The sequence below is a fragment of the Mobula birostris genome, chromosome 1, assembly GCF_030028105.1.
Source record: "Mobula birostris isolate sMobBir1 chromosome 1, sMobBir1.hap1, whole genome shotgun sequence".
Classification (NCBI taxonomy): Eukaryota; Metazoa; Chordata; class Chondrichthyes; order Myliobatiformes; family Myliobatidae; genus Mobula; species Mobula birostris.
The window spans coordinates 118,036,278-118,054,940 of record NC_092370.1 but is presented as its reverse complement, the minus strand read 5'-3'; the positions used below and the strand labels follow the sequence as shown (position 1 = coordinate 118,054,940).

General features: G+C 43.7%; 1 protein-coding gene across 6 annotated transcripts in view; it reads right to left on the bottom strand.

Moving 5' to 3' along the window:
* The window catches only part of col14a1a (collagen, type XIV, alpha 1a), a 273,774-nt gene that overhangs the window by 46,077 nt on the left and 209,034 nt on the right, over positions 1 to 18,663 (bottom strand). For all 6 annotated transcript variants that reach the window (XM_072261042.1, XM_072261032.1, XM_072261062.1 and 3 more), the window contains 5 exons: positions 14,795 to 14,933; positions 13,308 to 13,450; positions 9,166 to 9,275; positions 7,034 to 7,192; positions 1,648 to 1,725 (listed from right to left, as the gene is read on the bottom strand). In XM_072261042.1, the coding sequence (XP_072117143.1) occupies positions 1,648 to 1,725; positions 7,034 to 7,192; positions 9,166 to 9,275; positions 13,308 to 13,450; positions 14,795 to 14,933 (629 nt within the window). The remainder of the gene's footprint in view (positions 1 to 1,647; positions 1,726 to 7,033; positions 7,193 to 9,165; positions 9,276 to 13,307; positions 13,451 to 14,794; positions 14,934 to 18,663) is intronic.

Sequence of the window (18,663 nt, the reverse complement as noted above, 5' to 3'; positions counted from 1 at the left end):
GCAACTTGCAAGTATTGGCACACATTCTGGCACCTACAATGCTCGCCAGAACAACACAGAATACAACAAAACGGAACACAAAAGGCAACCAAACAACAACAACAAAGCAAGCCCCTTTCCACCCTCCCACCCACCTGCGCACACAGACAGTCCCCAAGTCCACCCCTAAAAACAGCTGAGTCTGAGCTACAGGCTTGACAGAGACCACACCATGTTGACCAAAAGATTTTTTCCTGCAAAGCAGTTTCACTCCCGCCCCTCCCAAGCCCAGGAATAAAAAGACCCCATTCTCATTCGTTCTTATGCACATGTTTAAGATCATAACAGTATTGCAAATTCATCCCTTTTGAGTGAGGGTTCATGAACATGTGGGTGTTTTAATGAATTGGGAATGCTGTTCCCAATGCCGGTGGTCCTGATGCATTCTGCAAACTAGAGCCACAGTATGGGTCAATCTTCTCAGACAGTGCTAGGGAAATCAGGGGAGTGGAGAGAAATCCACAGCTGCGGCCCACACACCTGCTTCATGAAAGCCCTTGGAGGCTACTTAGCTCCAACACCACTCTCTTTCTTAATGACTGAAACCAGTGGGTAGAAAGCTATTGTAAATTGACAAAATGAAGCTTTTACAATCCTAACACACGTTTGGCTTTTATGTTATGGATTTATGGCATTAAACCCAAATGCAATTAGAAGCCCACATAAAACATTTTAAGACATGAGGTATTGAATGAGAAGACCCTGAAGGCTTGAAGAGAATGATCGGGCAGATCCAACATTAACACGTTTCTTCTCTCTCTGCAGATTCTGCCTGATCTGGTATTTCTATGGATTTCTAGTATTTCCTAGTTTTATTTATTTCCATATCTACTACAGTGTTAGCAACTCTACAGATTTTTGCTTAATGTTAATCCTTTCAATTATATAACTCAAGGGAAATCCAAAAATTTACTTCAAGCATGTACAATGCATCCTCAAGGGATCTGATGCATGGGAAAGGCTGTAATCACCCAATGTCCAGTGTTGTTTAATGGGTAGACAAGTTAGGCACCTTATACGCCGGTTGTGTGAACCTCTCCCACCCCAACTACATCCCGTTCCTGTCATCTGATTCATATGCTCTCTTTACATTGTCATTAAACAACCAAGGGCAAAGTACATTGTGACATTCCCTCATATTGTCAACTGGATTGTAGTGTCACTTCCAAACAAATCACCATTCACCAAGAATGCCCACAAAAATAATGATAACTGTGCCAGAGTTAGCTAGCCCTGTGTAAACTGACAGAAGCTTGAAGTCTCATACCACCAGGTTCAAGAACCTTGAACCATTACACTCTTGAACCAACCGACACAGCCCTGATCACTACCTCAGTATAGCAACACTCCAATCAATTTGACCACTTTGCACCACAAAGGACCTTTTTAAAAATTCTAATTGTGTTCTTTCTTGAATTATTTAGTATAATTTATGCTTAATTTATGTTTATCATGTGACTGCTGTATCTGTGATGCTGCTGCAAGTTTTTCATTGCACCTGTGCATATGACAATAAACTTGATTTGTACATTCTCAGAATCATCTCCCTGCTTAAAAAAAAATCAGACAGTACATGCAGAAATCACTGTTATTTTAATCGTTACTCACCAGAGCAGGAAGTTCGCAGCACTTGTCCTTGTTTGCATAGGACGTGGAACAGGAAATATCAAAGCCTTGCAACTGGAACTGAAATTTAAATGAAATAATGAAAGGAAATCCTTGTGAGGCACCAAACAGTTTAAATCGGCAATACAACTCTGACTTGCTGGAAATCACTCTGCCCACATCAACCCTTTAAAAGTTGACCTCTCAACCATATTTCAAAACAAGCAGAAATGAACCACCTCCCATTAACATTCAGTGGTGCTAGCATCATTGAATCCCCCCGCCCACCTAGGATCACTGTTCAACTGGACCAGCCACATGAATACTGCAACCACAAGAGTAGATCAGAGATTGGGCATCCTCCGGTAAGCGATTCAACTGCTGAACTGCCAAAGCCTTTGAAATATCTATAAGGCACAAGTCAGGCGTGTGATGGAATACCTCTCCCTTTGTCAAGATGAATGCAGCTTCAAAGCTCAATACAATCAGAACAACCCAGTTCCCAGCACCCATTCACTACCTGAAACACTCACTCCCTACACCACTGGCACACAGGGGCTCCAGCTATGTCCCAGGCCTTTCCAACACTGTGAGCACCATCAGAAACAAGGACAAGGGAAGCAGGAACATAGGAATGCCACCATCTCTACAAATCACATACCATCCTAACCTGACACTAACCTGCCTTCACTGTCACTAAGTCTGAATCCTTGGACCTTCTCCCCAATTTCAGCATCATTATCATGTGGCTGGAAGGGTTCAAGGGGACAGCTCACCTCCACCATCTTAAGGAGCAATTGGGGAGGGGTAGTAAATGCTAGGCTCACCAGTAACATCCTCATCAACTGAGAGAATAACATAAGGGAGGAAAAAAAATTTCCAATGCTTCACTGATAGCATTTACAGGTCCTCCATGGGTTAGGACAGGGTTCTGTTCCAGTGAACAGTTCCTAGTCTGGACAGTAACAAGTCAGAAATACTGCCACAAACAGTGTTCCCACCCGGTAGGGGGTTCATGCGGTTCTGCTGAAGCCAACAAGTGCATCCCAGCAGTCAGTCAAACGCACAATCGTAATGTATGGGTGTTCAAAACACAAACACAAGAAATTCTGCTGGAAATCCAAAGCAACACACACACAAAGTACTGAAGGAACTCAGCAGGCCAGGCAGCATCTATGGAAAAGAGTAAACAGCTGATGTTTCAGGCCAGTCTTGATAAAGGGTCTCGGCCTGAAACATCAACTGTACTCTTTCCCATAGATGCTGCCTGACCTGCTGATTTCCTCCAGCATTTTATGTGTTGTTGCCTTGGGTGCTCATAACTTTTGGAGGAGCTGTTCTCTGACAATGCCCCTTATAAAGACTTGGACTACACAAATATACAGGTATAAGGTCTGAAATGGATAACATTCAGGTTTTTTTGTGTGCCATACTCTGTCAGAGCCTCGGCGACCACTTTTTTCAAGTGGTTGTCTTGGAGGAAAGATTCTGTGAGTTATCCCCCACGTCCTTCTCATAGCGCAGTTTTTTTTAATGAGGCCGAGTTGCGAGCTCGACACTCAACCCGAGCATGCCCGGGAGCGGCCTGACTGGATTCGAACTCGGGAACCTTCGCTCCGGAGTCCGGCGCCGATGTCACCGCGCCACCAGCCGGCAATGTTCAGGTAATTGATGATAGGATGCTGATAAATCTTTCCATAGAAATCCAGCTTCCCTGCTCATCTTCAGTAAGTAGCAAAGAAACCTTTCCCATCCAGATGAGAGAGCAAACAGCACCTAAGTGTAACAGCTCAGCTGAAAGCCAACACCCCTGGTCACGCAGCGCTCAGTCACTTCTGCAATACCTTGGCCAGACTCCCGGCAGCTGAACCCAGTGACTCAGAAAGGTAAATGGGACCCTCTGCTGGTATCACCAAGATCCCAGGGTCCCACCTCCATAAAGCAATGCAATCTGCCATCGAGGCTTTCAATATCCCTCACTCAGTTGAAAGATATGAAAATCAGAAAAACCCTCTTTACACCAACTCTGTCGGTGATGTGAACAGCACAGGCAGTGTGACCACATCAGTTTCTCCACTAACAAAGCAGTGAAGAGAAAGTCAAAACTACATTCAATGGTTCTTTGCCCTCACCTCAACAATAAGCAAATGCTTTGAGAGGCTGGTCAAGGATTACATCTGCAGTTTGTTACCACGCAAACTGGACCCCTACAATTCGCCTACTGACACAACCGATCGACAGACGACGCAATAGCCACAGCTCTACAAACCGTCCTTACACATCTGGAGAAGAAGGATGCTTATGTGAGAATGCTGTTCTTGGACTACAGTTCAGCATTCAACACCATAGTTCCATCCAGGCTCGACAAGAAGTTCAGAGACCTCAGCCTTGACCCTACTTTGTGCAGCTGGATCCTGGACTTCCTGTCAGATCACCGGCAGGTGGTAAGAGTGGTCTCCCTCACCTCCAACCTCTGACTCTCAATACAGGAGCCCCTCCTGGCTGTGTACTGAGTCCCCTCCTTTACTCTCTGTATACCCATGACTGTGTCACCACCCACAGCTCCAATCTGCTAATTAAATTTGCCAACAACTCTACACTGATTGACCTAATCTCAAACAATAATGAGGTGGCCAACAGGGAAGAAGTCATCTCTCTGACACAGTGGTGTCAAGAAAACAACCTCACCCTCAATGTCGCAAAAACAAAGGAGCTGGTCATGGATTACAGGAGGAATGGAGACAGGCTAGCCCCTATTGACATCAATGGGTCTGGGGTTGAGAGGGTAAACAGCTTTAAGTTCCTCGGCATCCACATCACCGAGGACCGCACTTGGTTTATACACACCAGCTGTGCGGTGAAAAAGGCACAACAGCACCTCTTTCATGTCAGACGGTTGAGTAAGTTTGGAAGGGCCCCCAAGTCCTAAGAACTTTCTACAGGGGCACAGTTGAGAGCGTCCTGTCTGGCTACATCACTGCCTGGTATGGGAACTGTACCTCCCTTAAACGCAGGACTCTGCCGACAGTGATGCGGACAGCCCAGTGCATCTGTAGTTGTGAACTTCCCACGATTCAGGATATTTACAAAGACAGGTGTGTAAAAAGGGTCGATAGGATCTTTGGGGACCCGAGTCACCCCAACCACAATCTATTTCAGCTGCTGCCATCTGGTAAACGGTACTGCAGCATAAAAGCCGGGACCAACAGGCTCTGGGACAGCTTCTTCCACCAGGCCAACACACTGATTAACTCACACTGATTTGAGTGTATTCTATGTTACAATGACTGCTCTGTTTATTATAAATTACTATGATTGCACATTGCACATTTAGACAGAGAAATAACGTAAAGATTTTTATTCGTCATGTATGTGAAGGATGTAAGAAATGAAGTCAATTCAATTCAATGTGTACTTGGGTCACTCCAGATACAACCACATCTAGCAGACAACAATGAACAGACGCAGCATTTTCTCTAACCACACAGGGAAGTTTATGGCCCACTATCCATCAGCCTCTGTCACCTTACTAAAGCAATCATTGACAGTGGAAAGCAAAAACCTTTTCTAACAAGTTATCTTTGGAATTACCTTGTGAACTTTTAAAATGTAGACGTAACGATTAACTGAGCATTAATGTAAAACCAATTAATGACATTGACAAAGAAAGTCAGTCACACATATTCAAATAAATTATAAATAACATAATCACAAAGGGGCAACTTAGTAGAGGGTATTTCAAAATGTGTTACAAGTAATGAAAGACCTTTAAAGTGTTACAAACATTGTATTAAAGGGAACAAGGAAAAAGAATCTGTCGTACACATAACAACAATAGTGATGAGATCATCTATGGTAGTTGCAAAGTAAATCAGTCACCAGCACAACATCCACCTGAGAATACAGTCCAGACTTCATTTTAATATCTTCTGAAAAATCATATCCCTCGTGGTGTAGCACTCTCTTGGTTGGGAGAGACCTTGTTAGACGAGAGTGCTACACCATGAGCCAAGACTTACAGTTTACAATGTATAAGATCAGTGGAAAGACCAAAAGTATTTGGGCTGGAATTGATGGTTACAGGTGATGTTGTAAAGAGCTGTTAAAGACAAGGAGATGGGACACAGGGGAAATCATGATGACTTTATTGGTCCAGATTGCATTCCAATAAAACAGAGAGCCATCTCTTCTTTATAGGAAAAAGGTCTGCTTGTATGTATGTGAAAATAATATCTCATTCAATTAAACTTAACATTAAACCATGTTTGAACATTATCTACAAAGAAGCCAGGTGTAAACAAAAGTTTGATGATAGCAAATGTTAGATCTTCCTCAGATATTGTCAAGTCCCTCAAAATCAGATATTATAGCACTGAATAAAATCTTTACTGCATCTGTAAAGAATATCATCTCCATATGAAACTCCAGCAAATTGAAAAATTGGGCAACACATTCCCAGACAGGAAACATGCGAGTGTGTCAGACAATGACATCACTGTTTGTGTCGTGCTCAGTGATGTCACTCTCCATGCACCACACAATGACATTATTCATTGGCCCTCCCAATCACATCACTATCCATGCGCCTCCAGTTCCTTTCCATCACAACATGAACTGGAGCTGAGATAGTTGTACATTAAGGTGTCCCATATGCAACACCACCAGCAGCTCTCATTAGCCAGATTCAACTGACCCGGTTTCTCATTGTACAGTGCTGTTTAAATGCCTAGCACAGAGTTTGTCATTACAATTGAAAAGTCTTGCAATAGGCCTACTAGTCTGCAGGGAAACCTGATCAACATCACTCCATGAGCCCTGAACTTGACATTCCCAGTCTTTATGCAACTTTTACAGACTGTTAGGATGACCAACAATGCCATTTTAATGCCAAAATAGGGAGAATGGAACAATTCCTAGGTCCCCATTTGTCCTCTCTGTTCAGTGAATGGTGGCCAGACACTATTCTGAAAAGCACTCCAATAGTAATCCCTCGAATAATAGCATTAAAACAAATCCCTGGTCACCACTGGATCATGGGAGATGGCCATGCTGTACATCAGCCAGTACAACTATGGCTTCAGAAGTGCCCATTTAGCAGTAAGTTGCTTTAGCTACAGAAGTACAAATCTCTTTCCTTCCTTCTTGACTAAAATTCCCATAGTTGCATGAAGTGAAGTAGAATTTCCCTTTGTTAGTTCAAATCTCTCAGTCCTTGGGAAATCCAGCTGCTGGCTGATTCAATTATAATATTGTTAGTACATATTTTACAAGCAACACTACCCCAATATGACCTCACCCCTCGATATTCTCCCAACCCCACATCAACACCTCTCCCCAGACTGATGATAAAATGACATGCACTTTCCAGGCGATGAACTGCATCACTTACTGATGCAGAATTGTCCCTCGGGCTCCTGGAGCGCACCATCCGTCCCAGGACTTCCACCCCATTGGTGCTGATGTTTCCTGCTGCATTGATCGCTTTCTCCCCTACTTGCTTGCAGTCAACCACCAGCTTTGCTTGGGTTTTGGTGATCACCACGTGCACCTGTTAGCAAAGAATGCAGAGCGTCATCACAAAGACTCGTAGGTTATTTGAGAACGGAGCCTCAGCTTTCCCATCCTTTCCCAATGGCCCATTCTGTCTTCTCTACACTTTCTGTAACTGGGGTGCAAAGTACAAATGTGAGCATATGAAATACAAATAGGAACCGATCATTTGATCTCTCATACTTGCATCACCATTTAATGTTATAGACGATTCTGATTGTTTTCCTTTCCCCAATTCCCCTGGTATCTGGAAGATCAGTCAATCCCAGTCCAAGAATATACTCTGGGAAGAGAATTCCAAAGATTCACAACCTCCCTAAATGACCTGTCCCATATCCCGATTTTGTGCTTCAAGTTCTAGACTCTCCAGCTTTGGGAAACAACCTCGCAATACCCAACCTCTCAAGATTCTCGGAGGAAAAGGATACAGTAGGATAGAGATCAGTTGCAACTTAGGTGTAGAAATGGCAGATGATGTTTAACCCAGGCAAATGTGAGATGTTGCACCTTGTGAAATCAAATAGTCAGCAAAGTGTGCAGTAAATGGCAGGACCCTTAGGCATATTGATGTACAGAGGAATATTCAGGTTCCAGTCAGAAGTGGTGGTAAGAAGTGATGGTAAGAGGCATATGGCATGTTTGCCTTCATTGGTCAGGGCATTGAGTGCAACAGGCACATTGCAGTTATATAAAACTTTGCTTAACCTGCATTTGAAGAATTGTGTCTAATCTAGTTGGCTCATTAGAGGCCAGGGTTCCCACCCTGGGGTCCAGAGACCCTGTTAAAGGTCAAGGTTCATGACATAAAAAAGGTTGGGAACCCCTGATTTAGAGGCCTTGGAGAGGGACACAGAGAGGTTTATCAGCATGATGCTTAGATTAGAGAGTATGAGCTATGAGGAGAGGTTGGACAAACTTGGATTATTTTCTCTGGAGCACCAGAAACTGAGTGGAGGCCTGTTGGAAGTTTATAAAATTATTACAAGGTAGAGATAGGATAGGAAGTCTTTCTCCCCCAGAGAAGAAGTGCTAAACACAAAAGGCATAGATTTAAGATGAGAGGGAGAAAGTTGAAAGGAGATATGTAGAACAAGTTTACAGTATTTTGTACAGAGAGTAGTAGCTGTCTGGAATGTCCTGCCAGAGATGGTGGTGGAACCAAACACAATACCTGAGCTCAAGAGGCATTTAGATAGGCAAGTGAGTTTAACTTGGCATCATGATTGGCACAGACTTTGAGGACCAAAGGGTCTGTTCCTTAACCAATACATAACCAGTACCGTTATGTTCTTTCACAATGCTGTGAGATCACCATTTCCATGCTCCAGATCCACACCAATCATTCTCTCTTCTAGGAATTCCCTTCCAGTGGGAATCGGTCCCTACTGCCTCCAAGGCAAATACATCCTCCTTTATATAGAAAAACAAATTGTGCACGGATACAAGCCATTCAGCCCACTGAATCTATACTGACCATCAGCCATTCATTTACACTGATCACATCTAAACTAATCTTACTGTATTCTCCCCACATTCCCATCAGCTCCCCCTAGATTCCATCACTCACTTACACCACAGGCATCAGACAGCAGTCAGTACTGCACGACCCTGGGATAGGGGAGGAAACTGAAGCACCTGAAGGAACCCCATGCATTCACAAGGAGAGCGTGCAAACTCCACGCAGGCTGCACCCAACAGCCGAGGACGAGATGGCACCCGCATCCGTCGGGACACTGTGCTATTCAGTCTGATCCGGAGACAACAGAAGTGCAAAGATGTCTTCCTTCTACTCCAGCTCCCTCTGAAATAAAGGCTAGTGTATCTTTCTCCTTTTGAATTGCTTGTTGCTCCTTTAATTGCCACACCCCAAGAATGTACACGAACACGTTCCATAATATTCAAGCAGAACAAGTTGAGTAAACTTACACCTAATGCAACAATGGAAGTCTGTTAGCTAGCGGTAGAACTGACCTTATGAAAACTGCCATAGAAAATCTTCTTAACCTCTGGATCATCGAAGGTGACAGTTTGGAACTCATCCTTGTAATCGTAGTTAAAATAAGTGAGAGCTTTCCTGCCATCTAAACGTAGCAAGTAAGAGATTAAAATTGAGGAAACACTTGTTTTTTCCCCCCATGTAACAATTAGCAGGCAACTTACATGGTCAAAATAAACTTATAGACAATTTTACAACTTAAAGCACTGGATCCTTTTTCAATTTTACAATTTAGTCAGAGCTAGTGACACATCTAGAGATCTTCTGTAAAGAACTAAAAGAGGATTGGTGAGGCTGATAAAGCGTTACTGGGTCCACGTGACAGATACCAGTGTTGGTTCAATGACAGCACAGCTTATACCCCGCTGTCAACAGATTCAGGGACGACCCCTCATACGCTAAAGATGAACTCTTGATCTCTCAGTCTACCTCGCCGTGGCCCTTGCATTTAATTTGTCTACCTGTAATGTACTTTCTATGTCGCTGTATTACATATATGTTATATTACACACAGAATGCTGCGGGGACCCAGCAGGCCAAGCAACATCTATGGAAATAAACAAACAGTTGAAACATTGGGCTGAGACCCTTCTTCAGAACTGCTTTTCTTTTTACTACCTAGATGCATTTATGTACGTTTTGGATGTCACACAAAACAAAAAGCTTTTTCCATAGCTTAGTACATTGGCCCACGATGTTGTGTTTGTTGACCTACATAAACCTACTCCACCATCAATCTGATCCTTCCCTCCTACACAACCCTCCACCTTTCTGGCATCCATGTCCACTCTATCTTTGCCTCTCATAGTCTTATACTCTTCTATCAAGTTGCCTCTCCTTCTTCATCGCTCCAGGGAGAAAAGCCCCATCTTATGCAACCTTTCCTCATATGACATGTTCTCTAATCCAGGCAGCATCCTGGTACATCTCCTCTGCACCTTCTCTTATGCTTTCCCATCTTTCCTATAATGAGGAGACCAGAACTGAACACAATACTCCAAATGTGGTCTGACCAGAGTTGTAACGAGCTGCAACATTACCTTATGGTTCTTGAACTCAATCCCCCAACTACTGAAGGCCAGCACACTAAATGTCTTCTTAACCACCCTATGAACTTGTACATGTGATGCAAAAAAAAAACAAATATGAGTACCGGTATCGACGAGATCGCTCTCAATACAATACAAGAGGACAGCCATACTATCAGAAATGCGCTCTTTAATGTGAGATGTTAAACCAAGAACTTTGTTTGTCTGGTGATAAGGTTGCACTTAGGAATGCATAGGACAATAGTAATACTATGTCAGGCTATCGTTTATTGGCTACAGCTCAGCATTCAACACAATCATACACTCAGTTCTAATCAAAAAGTTCCAAAACCTGGGCATCAGTACCTCCCTCTGTAACTGGATCCTTGACTTCCTCACCAGGAGACCACAAGTCTGTGCAGATCAGAAATAACGTCTCCTCCTCACTGACAATCAACATTGGTGCACCTCAGGGATGTGTGCTTAGCCCACTGCTCTGCTCTCTCTACACCCACGACTATGTGGCTAGGCACAGCTCAAATGCCATCTATAGGTTTACCAACAACACAACTATTGTTGGCAGAATTTCAGATAGTGACAAAGAGCACGTAGGAGTGAGCTGGTTGAGTGGTGTGGCAGCAACAACCTTGCAGTGAACATCAGTAAGAACAAGGAACTGACTGTGGATTTCAGGGGTGGTAAGTCAAGGAAACTCACACCAGTCCTCAAAAAGGGATCAGAAGTAGAAAGGGTCAGAAGTTTCAAGCTCCTGGTGTCAACACCCCTAAGGGTCTATCTGGGGCCAAACATACTGATGTAATTACAAAGAAGACACAACAGTGGCTATATTTCATTAGGAGCTTGAGGAGAATTGGTATGTCACCCAAGACACTCGCAAATTTCTACAGATGTACCATGGAGAGCATTCTAACTGGTTTCATCACTGTCTGGTTTGGAGGGGCCACTGCACAGAATTGGAAAAAGCTGCAGAAAGTTCTAAACTCAGCCAGCTCCATCATGGGCACTGGCCACCCCAGCATCCAGGACACCTTCCAAAGGAGATGCCTCAGAAAGGTGGCACCCCCTCAGCCAGGACATGCTTCTTCTCACTGCTGTCATCAAGGAGGAGGTAAAAGGAACCTGAGGACACAGCTCAGTGTTTCAGGAACAGCTTCTGCCCCTCTGCCATCAGATTTCTGAATGGACAATAAATCCATGAGCATTAGCTCAATATTTACCCTTCTCCCTCTCTTTTTGCTCTACTTCTTTAATTTATTCTGATACATGTAGTTCTTATTGTAATTTAGAGTTTTTATGATTATGTTTTGCATTGCACTGCTGCTGCATTGCAACAAATTTCATAACATATGCTGGTGATATTAAACCTGATTCTGATTCTGTATTTAAAAAAACAAGTTTGAATATAGGAATAAGACGAGGCACTTTCGTCTCCAGAGCCCCATCCACTAAACAAGATTAAATGCGTTGACACCAAAGATCTATTAAAGAAAAGCAACAATTCCTCCTTTTTGTATTCCTGCCCCCCCCTTGAGACCCATTTATATTTTTAATGCTATTAGTTCCACCTGTTCTGCTGCATTTAATGGTAGCTGAGTGCTTAGGGAGACAGTCGGCTGAGAGGAAGCTGGGTGTGATTATTTGCCTGAAGCTCAGGAAGGGTAAGTTACATCTGTCTGCGGGCCACGTGCTGCTTCATGCAGTCGGAAGGGACCGGATCCACTCTCACACAGCCCCTGCTTGAAGGGCTAACGCATAACCAACACGCGGTGGCTCAGTGGGCAGCACTTGCCCCTCTGAGTCATAAGGTTGTGAGTTCAAGTCCTATTCCAGGCACTTGAGCACCCAGTCTGGAGGGGGAGAGCCACGCTCTCAGACATGTGATCCTTTGGATGGGCCTTTAAGTCAAGACTTGTCTCTGTATTCTGAAAGTTTTCCCCTGAAGATCTGGGCAAAATTCATCCCTCAGCCAACATTAACAATGTCAATCTTTCAGGTCATTTTCTACTGCCATTTGTGGGATCTTGCTGTGTACCACTTAAACCACCATGTTTCTTATAGCAGGGGTCCCCAACCTTTTTGGCACCGCGGACCAGTTTAATATTGACAATATTCTTGCGGACCGGCCAACCGGGAGCGGGGGAGGGGGTGGTGTTCAAGTAGGGTTAAACTCACCTCAACATGTCTTTTACAGTTAGGGTTGCCAACTTTCTCACTCCCAAATAAGGGACAAAAGTAGCAGTTAAATCCTGGGACACTTTACCCCAGGAAAGACTACTATGACCATGAAGCCTTGCATGGGCACCTGTGTGCGCATGCGTTACGTGCACATGTGTTACGTGCACGCGATGTGCGCATGCGTTACGTGCCGATTTTTTCCGCCCACAAATCAGTTTTGCCTTCTCTTCCCGACTATACTGTACATACATTATTTCTACTTTATATAGGCTGTGTATTTATCATATCATTCCTGCTTTTGCTATATGTTAGTGTTATTTATTTTCGGTTTTATGTGTTATTTGGTATGATTCGGTAGGTTATTCTTTGGGTCTGGGAACGCTCAAAAATTTTTCCCATATAAATTAATGATAATTGCTTCTTTGCTTTACGCCATTTCGGCACGAAAGGTTTCATAGGAACGCTCTACCTTAGCGGAGGAAATACGAGACAAACCAATTTAGCCCAATATACAGGATGTCCCGGCAAATATGAGACAGTTAGCAACCCTATGTTCAAGTTCAACAGTGCGTGACAGGGAATGAGGAAAGGTGCAGCTGACTCATATCGTTTCCTTACGGCCCGGTAGCACATGCTTTGCGGCCCAGTACCAGTCCGCGGCCTGGTGGTTGGGGACCGCTGTCTTATAGGATGAGGTTACACTTAAGAATCTTCGGTGGCTGTAAGATGTTTTGGTATGGGAAAAATTGTACATAAGTGTGATTTCTTCTATCAAACAGCTTTGGTTCATATCCAGCTCTTGCTTGGGGTCAGGTCTGAGGAGGAAGGATGGGGACCAGCTGAAACCACACCCTGTGCTGAACAATCAAACAGAGAAGTTTGGAGGCTCTTACTGTCCAAGATGACTCCAACCAGGGGCTCACGCTGCTTGTTCAAGATCTCCCAGAGGGCAAAGGGCTCCTGGGGAGTGTCGGGCAGCAGGCGAAACAGAAAGGTGATGGTGTAATCCGATGGCAGCCCCTCTGGGTGGATGTTCCTGGGAAAGATGGACTGCAGTTAAAGCTCAGTGATCCAGGTTAATGAAATCCATAGGCAACCAACACATTCAATGCACAGCACACAGACGGGCTGTCTCACCCACACCTGCCTCCACCCCCCCCGCCCAAAACATGTCCTTCTGTTCCTTTCTCCTGCATGTGTTGAACCTGTAGTCCGTACACACATCACTGTTCATCCCAGTCACTCTCCACTGGAACGGGGACACTGATGGAAATGTTTCTCCTAAATTCCCTACCTCACTTGTTAATGACCATCAATCCTGTAAGCAGAAATAACTTTCACTTATCTGTCCCACTCAACCCTCTCCAAAGACCTCTATTAAACACAGCAAACACACTGTTAGATAATCTCAGCAGGTCAGGCAGCATTTGTGGAGGGAAATAGGCAGTCAACAGGTCAGATCGAGTCCCTTCATCTGGACTGCATCTACAGTCTGTTATGTCCCATCTTTACTAAACGATCTGGCAGTGTTTTGTTTTTTTTTTAATTTCTAGAGTATCCCAGCCTGATCACCTTCTGATGCTTGTAAAACAAGCTGCACACGGCAATACACACGCCATTACAGTGGAGTCTCTGATCCATGAGCTGCTCCAAGGGACACACACCGAGGCAGACGTCATCAACTCGGGTAAAGGACCCCCTTTGACCTTTCAGCAGAGTTAGCTGTCCGTTAGGGACTACTGCTGGCCAGCTGCAGAAGTAGGTACTGAAGTTTGGTGCAGCCAGTATAAAGGCTCTGTGGGGAAGGACCACAGTCTAAGCCCCTGACTGCACATGGAAGGGTTGAGTCTTGGTGCAGAAGCCTCTCCAACATTGAAATGGTGTATCGTTCCACCGGGCCACATTAAATCGCAATGGTGTTATGGTTTCTAAAACAAAGTCAACAGTACTGAATGTGAAGACTATGAATGCAAAAGTTTTGTACTGTTTTCTTCTTCTGTATATTTTTTTTATTATGAATAAAGTTTATTTTTGAAATAGGGAAAAGGCAGAAGGTGCAGACAGTCCTGTAGCAGCTGGCAAACCCAACCCACCAGTATTCCAAACATACTTTCCTATGTGCAGACTGTACATAAGTCAGACATTCATAATCCATGAGGACTTGCATTAAAACTAATTACCTTGCCATCCTTGCAGTATATAAGGAATGTGGGATCTTGCTGTGTGCATACTGGCTGCTCTTGTTGCTACAATTAACACCCCAAACATGCTGCAAGGTGTTACAAAGATACTAAGCAGAGAAGACATTCTATAGCCTTCTGATCAATTGACATGCTGATTACACAGAGGAATATTCGTAATCTTCGGTTTTGACACCTACCTTGTGGGTTGTGAAACAAGGGCGTTTCTGTGAAGCCTGAAACAGGGGAAGCTGTTGAATGAGCCGGACTCCAATGACACACCTTCTACAGAAGCATATTCCTTCTCAACCAACCCAAACATTTCCATCATTCTAAATCCTGCAAGGAAAATTTACAGTGTTTTCACATTATGATATGAAATTGGGAAAATACTCCAAACAGTTCAACTAGTAACTTTGGCACAACATTTCTGTTTTGAATGTTAATAAACTTTCTTATTAAAGAATGTATGTGTTTCCAACCTGGGGTCTTCGGTAATGGAGAGTTGAATTGTTACTTGCACCTCCTTCTCTAGTAGTTCATGAGAATGCCCCAGTTGTTCTCTCCTCTCCACTGTTCTCAGAAACAGTGGTAATTGTGGCTATGAGTTCCACATCTCTCAATGACAGCACCAATATAAGGGAAGTGCAGTCAAGGGGTTTAGATAAATGGGTCTTACTGAAGCTCACAACACAAAGAGGTCTTGCAACCAAGTTACTTCTGTTGCTTCTTTGAAAAAGTTCAAAGGAAATTTATTATCAAAGTACGTAACTGTCACCATAATCTACTGAGATTCATTTTCTTATAGGCATTAACAGTAGATACAAAGGAGCACAATAGAATCAATGTAAAGATGGACAAGCAACCAATGTGTAAAAGACAACAAATTCTGCACATACAAAAAAGAAAAAAAAACAAACAAATAAATAATATTGAGGACCTGAGTTGTAGTGTCCTTGAAAGTCAGTCCATATTGTGTGGAATCAGTTCAATGTTGGGGCCAGTGAATTTATCTCCTCTGGTTCAAGAGCCTGATGGTTGAGGGTAATAACTATTCCTGAACCTGGTGGTGTGGGATCCAAGGCTTTTGTACCTCCTTCCTGATGGCAACAGTGAGAAGAGACCATGGCCTAGATGGTGAGGGTCCTAGATGATGGATGCTGCTTTCCAGAAACAGCACTCTTTACAGATCTGCTCAATGGTATGGAGGGCTTTACCTGTGATGGACAGCTGCATCCATTACTTTTTTAGACTTTTCCGGTAAGGGCATTGGTGTTTCCGCGATGCAACAGTCAGGCCACTCTCCATTGTGCATCTATAGAAGTTTGTCAAAGTTTTAGATAACATGTCAAATTCTCACAAACTTCTAAGTACCACACAGACTCAACTTCACTGGAGCTTTGCAAATGTTTCCTCTACCCAATTCTCTTTCTTCAACATCACCTCTGACTCCACTGCCGATCCACTAGGACCTAACTGGCCACATAATTACTTAGCACTTCTCAACCAATTCCATTGCCAAGAGGAGTGTGTCACAAACCTCTTCTGATGGGCCTTTCACACTGAAAACAAATGCTGAATATCTAGTCACACCTTACATCATATGTCCATTTATTCCGTGCAAGGGGGACTCTCACTCTGCACATCTAATGACAGCTGAAGCAATCTGTCAAAACCACAGAGGATCAATAGATTAACAAGCTGCTATTCATTCTTTCCACATTATAACAACCAACTACATTTTGAAATAATTCATATCTTCCCCTCTTGTTCTTCTATTTGTGTCTTCTATTAGACCTCTTGCTAATTGAAATAGTTTCCCTTTATTCCAGCAAAATTAAACCTTTCCTTTGCTTAGCAACATATACAAAATGCTGAAGGAACCCAGCAGGCCAGGCAGCATCTATGGAAAAAAGTACAGTCGACGTTTTGGGCCAAGACACTCGGCAGGACACTGAAACGTCGACTGTATGTTTTTCCATAGATGCTGCCTGGCCTGCTGGGTTCCTCCAGCATTTTGTGTGCGCTGCTTGGATTTCCAGTGCAGAGTTTCTCTCCTCTGTGATTGCTTTCCTTAACTTGCTGAGTTTATGCAGAATCGTCCCAATTTCTCCAATCTCTTAAGCAAAAACGTTTTTTGAAATGTATTTGTCTTCTTAAGGGAGGAAAAAGAAGCAAGGGAACCCCTTTTTTTTCCTCATTACATCTTAACCATGCTGAAGACCTTTTTTTTCCAGGTACTCCATAGACATTGATGTACAGCAGGAAGCATTCGGACCGATTGCATCACAGCCTGCTATGGAGGCTCCAATGCACAGAAAGCTGCAGGGGGCTGTGGACTCAGCCAGTTCCATCACGGGCATAGCCCGATCCACCTTCAAGGACATCATTAGGAGGCGGTGCCTCTTACCATCCAGGACATGCCCTTTTCTCATTACCACCTTTGGGGAGGAGGTACAGGAGCCTGGAGATCTACACTTACTGATTCAGAAACAGCTTCCTCCCCTTCGCTTTCATATTTCTGAACTGTCCATGGACCCATGAACACTACCCCATTATTCCTTGGTTTCCTGCAACATTTATTTCTGCTGTAATTTATAGTAAGATCATGCCTTTGCTCTGTACTGCTGCCGCAAAACAAAAAATTTCACATCATACAAGTCAATGATAAATCTGATTCTGAAACCTGCCTCAGCAGCATAGCACTAAGAGAAACTTCCCATCATAATCACTATACCCATAAAGGCAGAGGAACAAATTAGGCCAGCCAGCCCATTGGGTCCGCTATGCTATTCCATCATGGCTGATTTATTATCCCTCTCAACCCCATTCTCCCACCTTCCCCTGTAATCTTGACATCCTTACTAACCAAGAACCTATCAAGCTTAACTTTAGATTTTCCAAATGATCTGACCTGCACAGCTGTCCGAGGCATGGAATCCCACCCTCTAGCTAAAGAAATTCCTCCTTATCTCTGTTCAAAGGGGAACCTCCTTGTGTTCAGAGGCTCTGCCCTTTGGTCCTAAACTCCCCCAGAATGGGAAATACTCTGACTACATCTACCCTATCTAATCTTCGAAGCATGCTGGTATCTTTCCTGGCTCTTATCTCACTTCACAGCCTCATATGCAGCACCTTGTCAAAGGCCTTCTGAAAATCCAAGTAAACAGCTTCTGCTGCCTCCCCTTTGGAATGCCTGTTATTTCCTCAAAGAATTCCAACAGACTTATCAGGCAAGATTTCCCCTCAAGGAAGTCATGCTGACTTCAGCCTATTTTATCATGTGCCTGCCGCCAAGTACCTTGAAACCGCATCCTTAATAATGGACTCTAACATCTTCATAGGTCAGTCAACTGGCCTATAATCTTCTGCCTTTTGCCTCCCTCCCTTTTTAAAGAGTGGTGTGACATTTGCAATGTTCCAGTCCACCAGAGCCAATCCAGAGCCTAGTGATTCTTGAGCTACCTCTCTCAGAGTCCTGTGGTGTACTTCATCTAGTCCAGTTGAATTATCTACCTTCAGACTGTTCAGCTACCTAGTAATACCAGCAGTCACTTCTGCTCCAACATTCTCGCATTTCTGGCATACAGCTGGCGTCTTTCACAATGAAGGCTGATGAAAAATACTTAGAGTTCATCTGCCATTTCTTGACCCCCATTATTACCTCTCCAGCATCATTTTCCAATGGCCTGATATCCACTCTTGCCTATCTTCTAGTCTTCATAGTTCTGGAAAATACCATTAGTACCCTCTTTAATAATACTATTGGTTAGCTTACAGTATTTCATTTATTCTCTCATTTTTTTAAATTGCCTTCTGTTGATTTTTAAAAGATTCCCAATCCTCCACCTTCCCACTAATTTTTGCTATATTTTTATGCCCTCTCTTTCGCTCCAATGCAGTCTTGTCAGCCATCGTTGCCTTGTCCTCCCTTTAGAATATTTCTTCTTCTTTAGGATGAATCTATTCTGTGCCTTCCAACTTGCTTGCAGAAACTCCAGCCCTTGCTGGTCTGCCATCATCCTTGCTAGTGTGCCCTTCCAATCAACTCTGGCCAGCTCTTCTCACA